Source organism: Pocillopora verrucosa, chromosome 7, assembly GCF_036669915.1.
Source record: "Pocillopora verrucosa isolate sample1 chromosome 7, ASM3666991v2, whole genome shotgun sequence".
Taxonomy (NCBI): domain Eukaryota; kingdom Metazoa; phylum Cnidaria; class Anthozoa; order Scleractinia; family Pocilloporidae; genus Pocillopora; species Pocillopora verrucosa.
Window position 1 is genome coordinate 19,922,957 of NC_089318.1, and position 15,304 is coordinate 19,938,260.

Genomic DNA, 15,304 nt, shown 5'->3' on the forward strand with positions numbered 1-15,304 from the left:
GAAACCCAAGAGCTACTTTTGGTCCAATTTCGCGGTCCTAACACATAACCCATTGTTTAGAAACTATAGGAGGGTTTACCATGCATAAGAATTCTGGTGCGAATTAATTATTTGTCTTCAGTTCATGTAAATGAGATAAGCATTGGTCAAACGAAACTCTGCCCTAAAAACGAACACTCCTACACGGTGGAAGGATAAATTTACCAATAGTACAACTGAAATGGTACAACAACAAGCCGTGGAAAGAGCAAGTATCCGTTTCCTCCTTAATAGCACTTTTTAAAATATTAAAATATCGAACAGTCTGAGTTTTCTATACCAAAGAAAGCACCCTTTGCCCGTTTCTGCTTAACCCTTCAACCCCGTCACCCATAATCCTTAACCCCTTCTTCACACTATTATCCAACTCTTTTTATGTGTCGGCTAATGAACAATCATCGAACTTTTATCATTTTTGAATCGTTTGATCTAAGAGCTGTCCTGAGTGGACAATAGCTCTATTCCATTTGTATCAAGAAAGCTTCGAGTTCACTTTCCATTTCACCCATAGAAAGATATTTCGTGATTTGGCTTCTAGCTAAGAATTGCTATCAGTTTCTTCATCCCAGAGTGTGATGTACTGATTCGCCCGCAGTTGCTCTACTCCTGGGAGTCCTTCATACGGGTACTCTGCGTCAATACCGTATCCAGTTATGTACACCTTGGTTTCTTTCGGCTGAAATTAACAATTTAATAAATAGATAAATAAAAAAACTGGTAAATAGTTAGATAAAAGATGATAAATAATGGGTAACGTCGACTTTGGGAAGACTGATACCCTTAGGTGGTGTTTTACCAGTACCTAGAATCTTTTTTATCAGACTATAGTAATTTCGGGCGTTAAAAATTGCAGCAATATTTTATTGGTAATACATTGAACGAAAGATATTTGGAAAAATTGCTTCATTAGCGCTTTGATAAAGTATTGTTTCTGATTTTGGTATTTGTGGGAAATAATTAAGTAGTTCGAAAGTTACATACCTGGATCTTCCTCACGTAATTAACCACTTCTGTAAACTAAGACAAAAGAGAGATTTCTACTGAGTAATTCAGTGGTTCTGTTAGCATTAAATGTTGGTAATCAATAAACTCCAAACACCGAATCAATCTTGGCCTCGCTCTATCTCTTATACACCCGTTTTCTTTCTTCTTAAGTAATCACACTATATCCGATAAAAAAAATAGTACCAGCAGTTGGAACTAAGTGAGAAACGAGGTGTAGGTTGACAAACTGATTTTTAGAGATTCATTTTAAATTTTGGCTGCATAAGCTCAGGTTTTTTCGATTGAAGACTTTCCAAATCATCGTTGCGAAATGAGTTTCATACCTTGTGGACTCCCACCTCAGAACTAAGCTGTTTCGGCATATAATCTCACGCACTGCGCATTCATTACTAATTATGTGCCATTTCTTACTCTCCAATGCTAATGTAATATGTAGTCAGCTATAAACCCTCTGATTACAATACCTACCGATGCATGTTCTTTAGATGCATTAGACCTCGCACCAACTATCACAGTGGTGGCTTGGAAGAAAAAATCGAACACGTCCTCCTTGAAGCCAGAGTCTAAGCAATAACCAAGAACTGGTTTCTCCTTGAAGAATAGCACAAATCCTATGAATGAAAATTAAATGTTAACGATTCTTTTCATACTTCAAATTTAAAAGCTCTATTGGAATTAGGTGTGATCATCATCTGAAATTTACTTGTTCAGCCTAGAACTTACTGTTTGAGATTTGGTCTTCTTCTGGGCCAGTTTAAACTGGCTTAGCAAAGCTTTGTTTTATGCTCGAAGCGTAATTGTTCGATTGAAAGCCCGAGGCTGACAATCACGTCCCCGGCCAGCTACGCATTGACCGTACGGTCTTCGCGACATAAACAGTTACCCAGGTCATCGTTCAAAACTGTTTGTAACCTACCATAACATATTCCGCTATGAAGAGTTTTGTGGATTTTCATGGAGAACTGTTTTTCGTCATCCAGGTAGGTTGGGTCTCCTTCTTGCTGACATACTACCCAATCTGCTATTTGTTCCTTCAAGGAAGAACGAAAAAAATACTTAAATGGAAAAACACTGCATCTTAGCGCATATAACAGGTGATTCATGACTTACCAGTGTATACAGGTGGAGCATTTCGTCCAGTCTGCATGTCTTTAATTTATGTTGCACCTCAGGGCCAGACAACACTCTTAGGCGAGGTTCACCAGCCAAATGTCTCCTCTCGCTCTCGAACAAAAATAGCAAAGGGAGCTCACCAGCATGATCCAAGTGGTTGTTTGTGATGAAAACATTCCTTGGGAACTCGTTGTGAGCTGGAAATGCAAAATAAGGTTGTCTAGAGAAAAAATATCTGTGGGGCAACATTCAACTGATAAAGGTAGACTATGACTGAGGATTTCACACAGATGGGTTTAAAACACAAGGGCAAAACTGAACGATCACCGCAAATCGAGGAAGGAGTGGTAGGAATTTCACTAACCGAGTCTCTCCCTGCAAGCCTTGAGGACACCAGCTCCAACATCTGCCAAAAGCAAAGGTTTTCCTTCATGAAACACAATTCCGGAGGAGCTTGGCTGGCCATGAAGGACGGCTGAAACCGGTTTCAAATGGCATTGTAAATAAATGATTGTTTATTTTTCATTTTAGAGTAGACGTTACTTCTAAAAAGAGGGAGAAGGGAGGGGTTTTGGTTTGTGCAGAAATTTAATCTGCACGCCATCTTTTAATCCTTAACCCTTTAACTCCTAGGAGTAAACCAAGACAGAATTTCTCCTTACAATATCAATACAATGTCAAGAAGGCAAGTGATAAGAATAAAGAGAAATATCAATTGGGCAATTGTTAGTTGATCCAATACCAAATTCTCCAAATTAACATCATGAGAACTGTATGGCAGACAGTAAGGAGAATTAATTAAAAGATTTGGAATGAAAGGGTTCATCCTTAGCCACGCAAGAAGTCGTGAAAGTTATAATCGATACAGTCGCCATGGCAATTGGCATGCCATGATAAAAAAGAAGAAGTAAGGCAACTATCTGTGGATCAAACATAAAAGACGGTAAACATGGAGAGTGAAAGAAGCACTTAAAGGAATCTCTGAATGACCAAAAGAGACTATTTCAGGTGTACAGTTATAGGATATGGGGAAGTAAAAATCTCACGGAGAATATGCAGGAAGAATTCTGCTTAGGCTAAGCTGTAACAAGTTGACCGATCTATTTTACACTGTAAAAAATAAAAAAGTGTGCAGTTTCTACAGTACCTGTTGTTCCTGTCCCAGTCCCCACGCAGTAAAGCTGCACTGTGATTTTGCGTGAAGTTATTTGTCCTCTTAGTATGTTGAGTAGAAAATTCATTTCGGGTCGTGATTTTTCGGGCTTCAGACACCCACTTATAATTTCTTTTAGCTTTAAAACCAGTTCCTCCCCAACTTCCTCAGTAGGAATATTCTGGAAAAAATACGAGCGCTCTTAGATATAAAACATTACCAACGAATTACCAATAATACATAGAGTGACTGTCGTAACCATAAGTAATTCGTCCGCAACTCGTATGCTTAAAAGCCAATGTTTGGACCCCTCCAGTGATTTATAGAAAAGCTTTCTGGTCGAAAGATTCACAGGTAGCAGGTTGTCCTCACTCGTTATAATACTAATTACTACATAGATATAGTGTTTTTCGCGCACGCCGATTGGTTAGCTCGGAAGTGATTAGCCAGTACTATTCACCTTCGTACAGATGAAAAGACAAACCGCGTGTCAGTAGTTTAATTCCCAACCAAGTAGGGAATATTGACAGAAACAAACTAATTGTCAGGTTTTTTTCTTTTTATTTACACTTAGATATTAATTCACTTTCATTGTAACTGAAAGTGGTGGATATCTATCTCCAATTTGGTAAATAATTGTCAATAGTCAATACTTGTTTCACCATTATCCTTGAAAATCTTCTAAAATTTTTGTTCGTTTCTACCCACCGGAATGGTCGGATTCTCTCCCGCCATTTTCTTGCTGAAAACCGTTTCATGCTGCAGAATGTTATCATACACCTCCCTGCCACTCAGGACTTCAATCAGACACAAACCTGGCGGAATAAAATTAAAAAAACCTTAGTTGATAGGGCCATATTCCCATGGAATCTAATACAAAGATATTTTTGGAGATCGATATTAACTTGATGTCAATTTATGGATACGGATATCTAAAGGATCTGAAATACTATAAATTTATAGCGAAGACAATTTATTAGGACATACTCTAGTACCTCCTTATTCCTTAATAATTAGGCCGGATATGTATTTAGCTGTATTTTAGAGACAAGGTATAGTATCCGGTCTCGGGGACATAACAGACAAGCAAAATAGTGGGCAAATACACAAACAAACAAAACGGTGAGAAAGGTAATTAATACTCACTTTAACTATCAGTAAAACTCACCAAAACTATGAACATCAGCTGTCTTGGAATAACGTCCTCCAGAGGTGACCACTTCAGGCGCCATGTAACGATACGAGCCAATCTGGGTTTTTGTTTGACGTGTCCCTTCAGTCGCACGAGCAAGACCAAAGTCTCCGAGTTTGAGTACTGTGTGGTCAGCTGACAACTGAAAAATACCGTGTACAACGGATTGACTAAAACCAGCCAGCTCGTGATGATTAACATACAAACACGATATGTGAGAGAGCCGACGCAAACCTGCACTGGTTATTTTAGCCAGTGCAGGGAATGATGAAGACAATCAATTTTTTCAAACTTACAAAAATGTTTTCAGGTTTAACATCTCTATGTACGATATTGAGCGAGTGAAGATGCTCAATGGCAGAGCCAATATCCGCTAAGAATCTGACGGAAAAATCTTTTCCCTGTCCGTCTCCATGGTTTTTCTCCAGATAGGCTTTAAGAGTTCATCCCTCCATGAACTCCATCACTATCGCCAGCTGATTCTGAATGGAGATGCATTGAAGGACCTCCACTATTTTGGAGTGTTTTGCCTCCCTAGAAACAAGGAACGTTCACGACTGCTATAGAATTTTTCTCTCACTAGATGGTGCTCTTTGTCAGGTTTATATGGAAAGAAGAATACAAAATGTTATTAAAGTGAATCTCTTTTCGTATTCACGGACTAGCTTTATTGATTAACGATAAAAGCCCAGAATAGCTTTGATGCTGCCACTGTATTGAACCCTCGGCTTCTGGGGTATTGCATCTGTAATCTCTATTTCATAGTAACGAGCAGAATATCTGCCAAAAGTGCTATTAATGTCACAATTTCAAATAAGACAAGATATTCGTGACTTGATTAGATAGCCTTTTGCAACGTTAATCAGTCTAACCATTACCAAAAGACACATTTTTTTCTACTAACATGTTCATGAGAGTCCTACGCTTAAACATGTTTTAGCCTTGAACCAAAGATCCGGACTCTGACCTCCATCAATCCGTCAGGAAGATTTTTCTCAGACATTACCTTTGATACCAGAGGGGAAACATTAAAAAATATTAGCGTGCGCTGGAGAAAAATAGATTTCGTTTCCTGAAACTTGACGTGTAGCGCTGTACCGGGGTTGAGCCATCGATCAGATATCAAGTTCCAAAATAAAGTCGCGTGTCAATTCATGACTAATAGAATACTTCAAACATCACTATTATACTAACCTTAGTGTGTCCACTTCTCGCTCAAAGTCCTCTATCTGTTTGCGGCTCTCGATATTCTTCAAGATCTTTACAGCCACATCACGGCCGCCCTTCTTAGCTCTAAAAACCTGGCCAAAGCTGCCTTCGCCAAGTGGATCGAGGTAGCCTGGGTCTAGCTTGCTTATTACTTTCTGGCTTACCCGAGTCAATGTTTCTAATGCTTCTAGGTCTTCTGTCTGTCGAGATAAAATCAAGCACACAATGATCATATGAACATCAGGGGCTAAAAGTGAGGAAGGTTATCCCGATATAGTGGGATGCTGGTCTATCAGCAGGGTTTTTTAAACAATGCGAGATGGAGAAAAGAAGTACCATAAAAACTCACATAAAAAACAAACAAACAAAGGTATATATATAAACAAAAAAAACAAATTGTTCATGATGTAGCTAACGTTGACAATGATGTGGCTAACGTTTGGTCCGATAGAAAGTTATTCAACTTGTGTGGCATATACTAAAACAACCATTTACTACACTGTCATTGACAATGGCTGATATTAACTTCACTTCAGTTAACAATGTTTATTAGTGTCCGTACCTGAAACCAGCAGTTTGTTGTAATTTGCAAATTGTTTACTTTAAGACGTAAACATTTCATTCAACACCATTAGTTTCGAGACTATTTAATCATCTGAGTTTTATGAGGTGAAACATTTGAACAACTTACTTCAATTGCAACAATGCCAAATTTTTCTCTCAACTCTGAACTTTCCCTCATAACTGCGGTAGCGAGTTTGAGAATGGAATCTTCGTTGCTCCAAGCGTTTGCACGACTTCTTTCGTACACTTTCCTTTTATTAAACACTTCAAAACCATTAATCTTGATGGGATAATTAGCAAACTTTCTGTCATCAGGAAAAGAGGCTGTTTCAGCGTAGCAAATAGCTTCATCTGTTCCGCCTGTGTTGCAAAGTTAGGGCAGTTTTCAAACCAATAAACTAGCAATTAAGCATACAAAACATTTTTTGCTTCCCTTGACAAGACACTGGAAATAATGAAAAAAGTTGCTCCTTAAGACCTGACATTTCTTCCACAATAATGGCAGTCACCACCTAACGATTCAGTGCAATGGAGAATTATTCTGGTTGTTACACGCCTTCAAAATTAGATGTTAGTTTGATAGGGGTCACCTACTGCATCACTGCTAAATGAAACAGCACGATCACGAGAATAAGGAAAATGATCGCACAATAAAGAAGTTCGTGATTATCAAACAAATTCTCCTTGTCAGTAACATAGGAAATGTACCAGGAGCAGTATGGATAATATACACATTAAAGTGGGGTTGTTAAGTGACGAAGCTAACCTTTCAGGCGTAGTAGCGCAAAAGTTTCCTTCTCAGTCTCTTGCTGGTGACAAGAGTTTTCATCACCAACAATCAGAATTTCCAAGGAGCTGTTACTTCGCATGAAGGACTTACAAAGACGAATAGCTTGTGCGTATCTACTGATGGAAATCTTGCAATGTTGTAGGATTTTCTGCTTTACTTCTTCAGATGAAGGGGATGAACACTCTAAAGTTCTCCATGCTTCTATTTCTTTTTTCACTCCGTGGTAAAAGAACAAAGCAGTCACTTTGGTACTTGATTCTGTTATAAGCTGAAGTGAAGATAATAAGCAGGGTTACTTTGCGTTTGCTTAACACCGCCACGTGATTAATCCATAAAACACCTGCCATCCTCTCCACCAATCAGATTCCAAACTTCAAACAGTGTGCCTTTTTTACTTTGCGTTCTAATCACAACAGTCCTAATTGGCTGTTATGATTACTTTGATTTTGGTTTTACTGACCCGAATTAGGTTGTCACGCCTTGCTTTCATCGCATCCAAAGTCCACTGAACCTTCTCGACGGAGTACACGCCTAAGGATGAAGCCATTTTAATCTACGTTAGACTTATTTTCTTTGGATTTCCGTAAAGTTGACTTTAGATTCACGCTTTCCTTTGCCAGGTCATTCCATCCTCCCCTTTCCACTTTATCGTCGCTTCGAACCTTTGTCTCGCCCAGCTTAATCTCATATCTTCAAACTACAACCGACACTCAAATGCTTCCCTCCTTTTTTCAGCTTCAAAATTTCTCCTTTTTTTTCTTTTACCTGGAGTTGATCATTCGCTAAGTGTACGTCAGTTGAAGGCTGTTCTTAAACACTACATACTTCGCATTGAGCGAAAACATCAACTTACCAAAGGGGTTTTTAGAGAATATATCTTGGATGGTGGGACGAGACATCTGCTCGTAGTACTCGTCAGGCGACAATGCATTTGTCATGCTCATCGTGTGAAATATTATCTCCGAGGCCATGTTTTCTAGTGCAAGCTGTTGCCTAAGGTAATCTTCCCTTTGGATCCGCAGGTAAGATCTTTCATATTTCTATGTTACGGAAATTTCATTTAGAAAAAGTTATTGATACAGTAGAAGACTTTGACAACTTCCTCAGAGGAGGAAGTTCGTTAAGATTGGGGTTACTATTGCTTTGTCATTTGGTACATGACTGAAAGGAAAACTGTGATGTTCAGAGATGTTCGTGATCATCATAAACTGGATATGGATAAACTGTTGAAGTTTCATAACTGGGACAATGTTTATCAATGCGGAGATGTGAATGGAAAACTTAATCTTTTTTGTACCAAGATCAAGACCATGTTTGATGAGTGTTTTCCGGGTATATCAGTACGTGTGTCTAATAGGGACCCCCCGTTCTTTTCTCCTCTTATCAAACATCTACTGGACCAACGGCGAAAATTGATTCGGCGAAGTAACATGTCAGGAAATTCTGTTTCGATTGAGATCCAAACTCTTCAAGAGAAAATCAACAAGTTGATCAGAGATAATCAAGTTCGAGCAGTTAAAGGGAATTTTGAGAAACATAGTGCAGGATCCAAATCTTGGTGGTCAACAGTCAATTCCCTGACAGGAAGGAAGTCTACCAACTCGCAAGTAAGCTCAATTATCTCCCCGAGCGAGATCAATAATTTTTTCTGTTCCATTAACACTGATCCCCTTTATAAACCCATTGACACTGTCACTATCCCGGAATCAAGCGAGATGCCTGTTTTAACGGTCTCCAGTGTTACCAGGAGTCTACTGAAATAAAAAGAACTGCCTCTGGTCCAGATGGAATCCCGTACTGGTTTTGGAAAGAGTTTGCGTACGACCTCGCTCCTGTTGTTACCCATATTTTCAACTGTTCTTTGGAAAATCACATTGTGCCTGATCTTTGGAAATTGGCCGACATAACTCCCTTGCCTAAAGAGCCCAACTTTAAAAATTGCACACAGTTGCGGCCTATTTCGCTGACTAATGTAATAATGAGGGTTTTTGAACGTCTTGTATACAGACAAGAATTATCTCAATATATGAAGAACTTCATTAGCTTCGACCAGTTTGCATACCGTAAAGGCCACAATACGACAATGGCCTTAATTAAGTGTCAATATGCTTGGCTGAAATGGCTTGAGTCGGGTTTTGATTGTGTTAGAATCTTCTCTTTTGATTTCAGCAAAGCTTTTGATTCGGTCCCTCATGATATCCTCTGCTCTAAGTTGAAAACACTTGATATAAATCCATACGTGACCAATTGGATTATTAGTTTTTTACAGAATAGGAAACAAAGAGTTGTTGTTGATGCCATTGTCACGGACTATGTAAATATCAATAGAGGTGTCCCTCAGGGGACAGTTTTAGGCCCTATACTATTTTCTATTATGGTCAATGATATTAAGGCCATTCTACCAAATCAGAATTTACTTGTGAAATATGCTGATGATTTAACATTAAGTATTCCAGTAAAATCGCTGGCTAATAACGGCAATTTAGCAGCTGAGGAGGTCCGATCGATCGTCGCATGGACATCTGCTAATCGTATGCAACTAAACTTCAAGAAAACGTGGGAGATGCTTCTTAGAGGCAAATCCACTAAGGCCTTACCTGCTCCTCTGGTTTCTATAGAGCGTAAACCATGTCTGAAGTTGTTGGGTGTAACTTTTCAATCTGATCCGTGTAACTGGGACTTACATTTTGATAATATTATATCGAAAGCCAGTAGTCGTCTGTACATCTTACGTGTTTGTAAATTCTATGGACTGCCGCTGGATCATCTTCATCTTCTCTTTATCAGTCTTATTCTACCTATATTTACATATGCTGTAGAAGTATGGGGCTGCGCGTATTATCATAAGTATCTGAGTCGCATAGACAGGCTGTTCAAGAGAGCTTTTAAGCTTGGCTACTGTAAAGAGCTTTTTTCGATTGAAAATATTATTATTCTAAAAGATAAGAAGTTGTGGGCCAAGATCACCGACAGCGATTTTCCAACAGCTTTAGATGACCTTTTGCCACCAGAGCGAACAATGGATACGCTACGTAAGAGGCGCCATAATCATATTCTCCCGCTTGTCAGAACTGAACGTTTCAAAAGGACCTTTATTAATAGATGTTTGTTCTCTTATTAGTTATTCAGTTAGTAATTTAGTTAGTTTATTAGTTTTATACTTGCTGATTTCATATCATTGTAACTAAACACGTTTGTTGTTTAGAGTGCTTAATAAAGACTTATTATTATTATTATTACATCGGAGAAGGAGCAGAATATCTGCCAAAAGTGCCATTGATGTCACAATTTCACGAGAGACAAGATATTCGTGACTTGATGGGATAAACTTTTGCAACGTTAATCAGTCTAATCATTACCAAAAGACACATTTTTTCCACTAAGATGTTCAAAAGAGTCCTAGGCTTGAACAAGTTTTAGCCTTGAACCAAAGACCCGGACTTTGATCTCCGTCAATCCGTCGGGAGTGAGTGAGTGAGGGGGTGAGTGAGTGAGTGAGTGAGGGGATGAGTGAGTGAGGGGGTGAGTGAGTGAGTGAGTGAGGGGGAGTGAGGGGGAGTGAGTGTGCTAAAGAGCGAATAACTGAGTGGGGAACCGACACATTTGCAGCTTACCTTTCCTTCTTTTATTTCTCCTATAATTTCTCCTGTACTTAAGAACTGTACGAATTCCCAAAGCTGTATGTTTGCCTTTAAAGCCAGAAGATTTCCCTTTTTATCAAGATCTGAGTCATTGGAAGTCTCGAAAGTATAATGCTTCATCTGTCAAAAGACCGAAAGAAGATACTTGTATCAGTAATAAACTCTAAATGACTCTCTTTGAAAACAAGAAAAGCGCAATAGAAAATCTCAACGGTGCAATACAATTATTAAAACACGTATGTATATTAAAAAAAAAGAAGAACCTTTGAGTGAACAGCAAACTTTTCAAAGAAGTTCTTGTATTCCGGGCGCTTGGGATCACATCCAAGAAACAAGACAGATCTTTCATTGAAGATTTGCTGCATCACTTCCACTTCTGGGCTTTCCAGGGTGTTGCAAAAGCCCTCGAAGTATTTCATCCTTCTTGACTGAAATTGGATTAAGTAAAGATTGAAAGCATTAACCATTAACAGCAATTTCAAAATACAGTAATGCGTATAATGAACATTAAGACATTGAAGGGCAAATTCAAAGGAAACAAATCTGTAGTCAATGAAGTTAAAGGTTAAAATGGTTAATACGTTTGGTCAGGTGAAGTTGGATATAACTGCGAGATTATATACTTACCAACGTCCGTGCAGTAACATCATTGTCCCCAAGGCACTTTCTGATCAGATCTTCCTGCAGATGAGGCCATTTTTGGGAGAGACTGGAAATCTTAAACCAAATAAAAATATGTAAAAATATAAACTTTCAAAGAAAAACTCGAAAAACAAAAGTAAATAAAGGTCATTCAAGAACCACTTTCTCATAACTTTGGAAATAAAAGTAAAGATTTCATCAAAAGTAACATTTTTTTCATCATCTTACATCATATCATAATGCGTTTCAAAACTCTATTTAATTCATGTTAGGCTATCTATCAACTCTTTCAAACCATCTAAAGAAACTATCGCCCCATTCCTCGCATTTTCAGCAAACACAACTGACATGTAACCGAACAACTACTCAGATTGCTCTGAGTTTAGCTAAGAAACCTATAAGTTCTACTCCACTCTTTTTTGGGAGGGGATGTTCAGGAATCCATTAACTCAACAGAATCACTCTAAAGAATAGCGCTCTTCGATAGGTTTTGGCTAACGGAGGATGAATCAGGGTTCGGAAATGCTTAGAAGTTCAACTTCTACACCAACCTGGTCCAATTGCAGTGTCTCGCCACCATTCCCACTCACCCAGATAAAACGCTCTAACAGGTCGTCCATGTTGGTGGTAATAATGAGGGGAAATTTCCCGACATTTCGCAAGGCATTGTGAACACGTGACGGAGCCTCGTCGATGTTTCCCAGGAAGTGTGCGTCCACCATGATTGGTCTAACGCCTTCCTTTAAATTAAGTAGAATCTATAGTTTTCAAACTTTCTCAAGAAATACGTAAGATGATGAACTTACAATCAGTAGTCTAAGTCGGTGCTGAAATCACACAAACCTTATGCCTGAATTGAGTAACAGATATTTTTTGAGATAAACGATATGTTGTGAAAAGGAATCAGCTTTTTCCTAAACTAACGTCCGGCAAGCCACTAAAGCGCCTTTCTGGAATCATCGATTACAAAGAAACACTACTGATTTAGTTCGTTAAAAAATTCAATGAATGAATGAAAACTTATTTTTTCAATGTATCCATCAACACTAAGAAGTTCTCTCCTAAGGAGCTGTGCACTACGACTACAAATTATAAAATAGCACTATAATTATCATTGTTTAAAGAGGTCATTTGCCTCAGAAGTTTACATTAAAATATCTCCCAACAAACCCTATTTACCACGAATCCGTGACCCGGTTTCGGCTACAGTGAGCATACCGCAATCTAAATCACAGCTTCGACATACGAAGTACATAAGAACCTTTCTACCTCAACTCTTAAAGTTGGGTGTATTTCACTACAAATCCTACTTAGCCACAATTAGGAACTCAAAATTGTAAGACCCCATATTCAAGCTTCTTTAATTTCTAAACAAAGGACATTGAAGAGTTAAAGTAAAGAAAAAAGCTTTCCAGTTCAGCATCAAGGGAGAAACTTTTACGGACTTGTACAGCGTTAAAGCGCGACTCAGGTCGTGTGAAACTTGACGTTTTGCAATCATGTGATTTAAGCGTTGTCGTAGGGATATTGGTGATTTAAACGGCTAGCGATCAGCGCTTAAACTCTGAGTAAGACACGGTCTTACCTCAGTATGACTGACAGTCTTCCACCAATCATCCAGAGATGGACGAGGATTTCCCGTACTAGCTAATGTCGACATTTGTTCTCCGATGAATAGCACAAGTTTTTCTTGGACAATTTTGGAACGAATGACATCGAGTTCCTCAGACAAAAGAGAACGTACATCAGGCCTCGCCTCTCCAGGTGTAGCCATGTCTAGAACTGCCTGTATAGTTTTCCTAGAACTCCTTGAGCAAAAATTGAAAAGAAGAAAAAATTCTTATAAGTCTGTTTACATTTCCTAAAGACATGCTCTCTGTGAACAGAGAGCACTAATGAATCAACTACGTTTCACATTTCTTTTCCAATCATCTGAATAAAATATATGTTTACCTGCCTTTTATGTGTCAGAGAGATTTGTGACATCGAGTGCAGATTGGAAAAGAAGGCTTTTTTGATCAGAGATATGAAACCCTCTTTCAAGCAGACCATTTCAGAAACAAAGTTAGGTATACCAATGGCAAGTTATTTGTAAGAGGCAAAACCAATCATATCAGCAGTTTTCCTCAATTTTCCACAAAGGTGGTTTGACTTTCAAGTTTAGTCAGGTGTTTTTTTTTACGTAGGTGGCTTTCCCTCTCCTTTTCCCTGCACCCAAGCGTTGAAAACTAAAACCCTTAAAAGAATATCGATGTTTGGGAAGAAGGAAGCCACGTTGAGCCGCCTTCAATCAAAAGTGCTAAGTCAGACAGATTGTAATTTTTACAAATCTACTTTGGTTATTTATAGTTTTGGCGCATGTATATATTTAACGGTAATGAAGAAGATAAAATTATTGTGCCATTCAGCATGGATTTCCCACTGATCAAGAAATGCCGGCTCTTGCAATTTGTAAACTACGCCTTTCTATTACTTAAATTATCTTCCCTTTTTAATATTTGATTGATCCCATGTTATATTGTTAAAAAGTCCTTATGTATGTGTAACCATTCTTACTATAGTTAAGAAATAAGCAGAGGACAGAGCGCTGTAACTTTAATAAAAGCGTCGGGTCTTTGTCAATCAATTTGCAAAGCTCAACGCAGCCCTTTCCTTTTCTAGCGTAATATATATATATATTTTTTTTTAATTCCATGCAGGAATTTTCCGTTTCTCGGAAATTTTCAAAGTTATATTTAGTCTGCACAGTTCCAGGAATCGCGATGAATTCATCCGTAGCCTGAGCGTGGGAAACAATCCAAAGCTTCGTTCAATTGTTATGTTCTTAGAAACTTCAATGAATTGAGATTATTGAACCATTAAAGGCGAAGATCCTGATGATAACGCCGTTTTGTAGCTCTAAGCTATACACCGCAAACAATACGAGTTAGATGAAAAATAAAAAAACAATGTCTGTGAATACAATAAGAACCTATTCTGTATGCTCATACAACAAACCAGACAGAGGGTAAGAAATTGCTTTGTCACCGACATTAAATTTTAGCAGTCAAGAACTCGAAATTCTTATGTTACAATCAGATATACTGCATCATTTTTGAGTATGCATCATTTTTAACTAATTGTGATATCCTGTAAGGTCATGAGACAAGACTTGACCACTTTATTTATGTAATGGTCGTTCAGCAGTAGTATATAGTTTGGCGATGGTTTGCTTCTTGTTTTCCTTCATGCTTACCGTTCGGCAATAATCGGAAACCCCAAAATCGAATTATTCGGAATATTCGTGCCATCGGTAGGCTGCAATCTACCTTTCCTACAAAACTTAACTTCATGATATGAGACACGGTCCAATAATATTTTCCCCACGAATCATCGTCACGAAACGCTCGTGTTATTTGTGAAATACATTTACTCAGTTTGCTACTGATTAATCGTTCGCAAAGTAAATATCATCAACTGAATGTTACAAAGAGAAAAATTATCACTAGTTATGAGCATTTTACATCCTTACCTTCGAATGTTTATTGCGAAGCATAGGACGATTTCACTCGTATCCAGTAAATTGATAAGCTCAGGGAGTCCCGGAAGTAGATTGAATTACATGGAGTACCAATAAATAATGTGCTAGCGGCATCCGGTAACAACCAAACGCCCTCTCGCTTGCCTTCAATATTCCTACCAAAGCCTCGATCAACAAACTATTTTACCCTTACTTTCAGCTCAACTCAGCGTCAGTTTTCTTTTTCAGTTCAACATTAGCGATTTTCCAGCAGTATGTGACTTTGAAGATTCTATCGATTTTTTAATCCACGAATAGAAAGGCAAGCTTGGCTGAATGGAAATTAGCGGTGATATTTAGTCCACAAACAGGGGTCAACGAAAACAGCACATAACCTTCTGTTAGCAGCAGAGGGTTTAACATTTACTTTGATTACCATGATCAGCGAGCGGTGGAT

At 38.4% G+C, this 15,304-nt stretch overlaps 1 protein-coding gene across 1 annotated transcript; it reads right to left on the reverse strand.

The window, feature by feature from the left end:
- Nucleotides 1-429: 429 nt before the first annotated feature.
- On the reverse strand, nucleotides 430-15,025 carry LOC131789170 (uncharacterized). Its single transcript, XM_059106244.2, has 21 exons — nucleotides 14,860-15,025; nucleotides 12,934-13,156; nucleotides 11,900-12,088; nucleotides 11,334-11,423; nucleotides 10,970-11,134; nucleotides 10,680-10,826; nucleotides 7,919-8,105; nucleotides 7,526-7,596; nucleotides 7,042-7,333; nucleotides 6,403-6,635; nucleotides 5,697-5,911; nucleotides 4,799-5,036; nucleotides 4,479-4,644; nucleotides 4,019-4,125; nucleotides 3,305-3,491; nucleotides 2,522-2,632; nucleotides 2,155-2,354; nucleotides 1,961-2,075; nucleotides 1,513-1,655; nucleotides 1,021-1,056; nucleotides 430-715 (listed from the first exon to the last, which is right to left on the reverse strand). The coding sequence occupies exons 2-12, from the start codon at nucleotides 13,120-13,122 to the stop codon at nucleotides 4,946-4,948; spliced, it is 1,869 nt and encodes a 622-aa protein (XP_058962227.2). The 5' UTR covers nucleotides 13,123-13,156; nucleotides 14,860-15,025; the 3' UTR covers nucleotides 430-715; nucleotides 1,021-1,056; nucleotides 1,513-1,655; nucleotides 1,961-2,075; nucleotides 2,155-2,354; nucleotides 2,522-2,632; nucleotides 3,305-3,491; nucleotides 4,019-4,125; nucleotides 4,479-4,644; nucleotides 4,799-4,945.
- Between the last annotated feature and the right edge of the window lie 279 nt (nucleotides 15,026-15,304).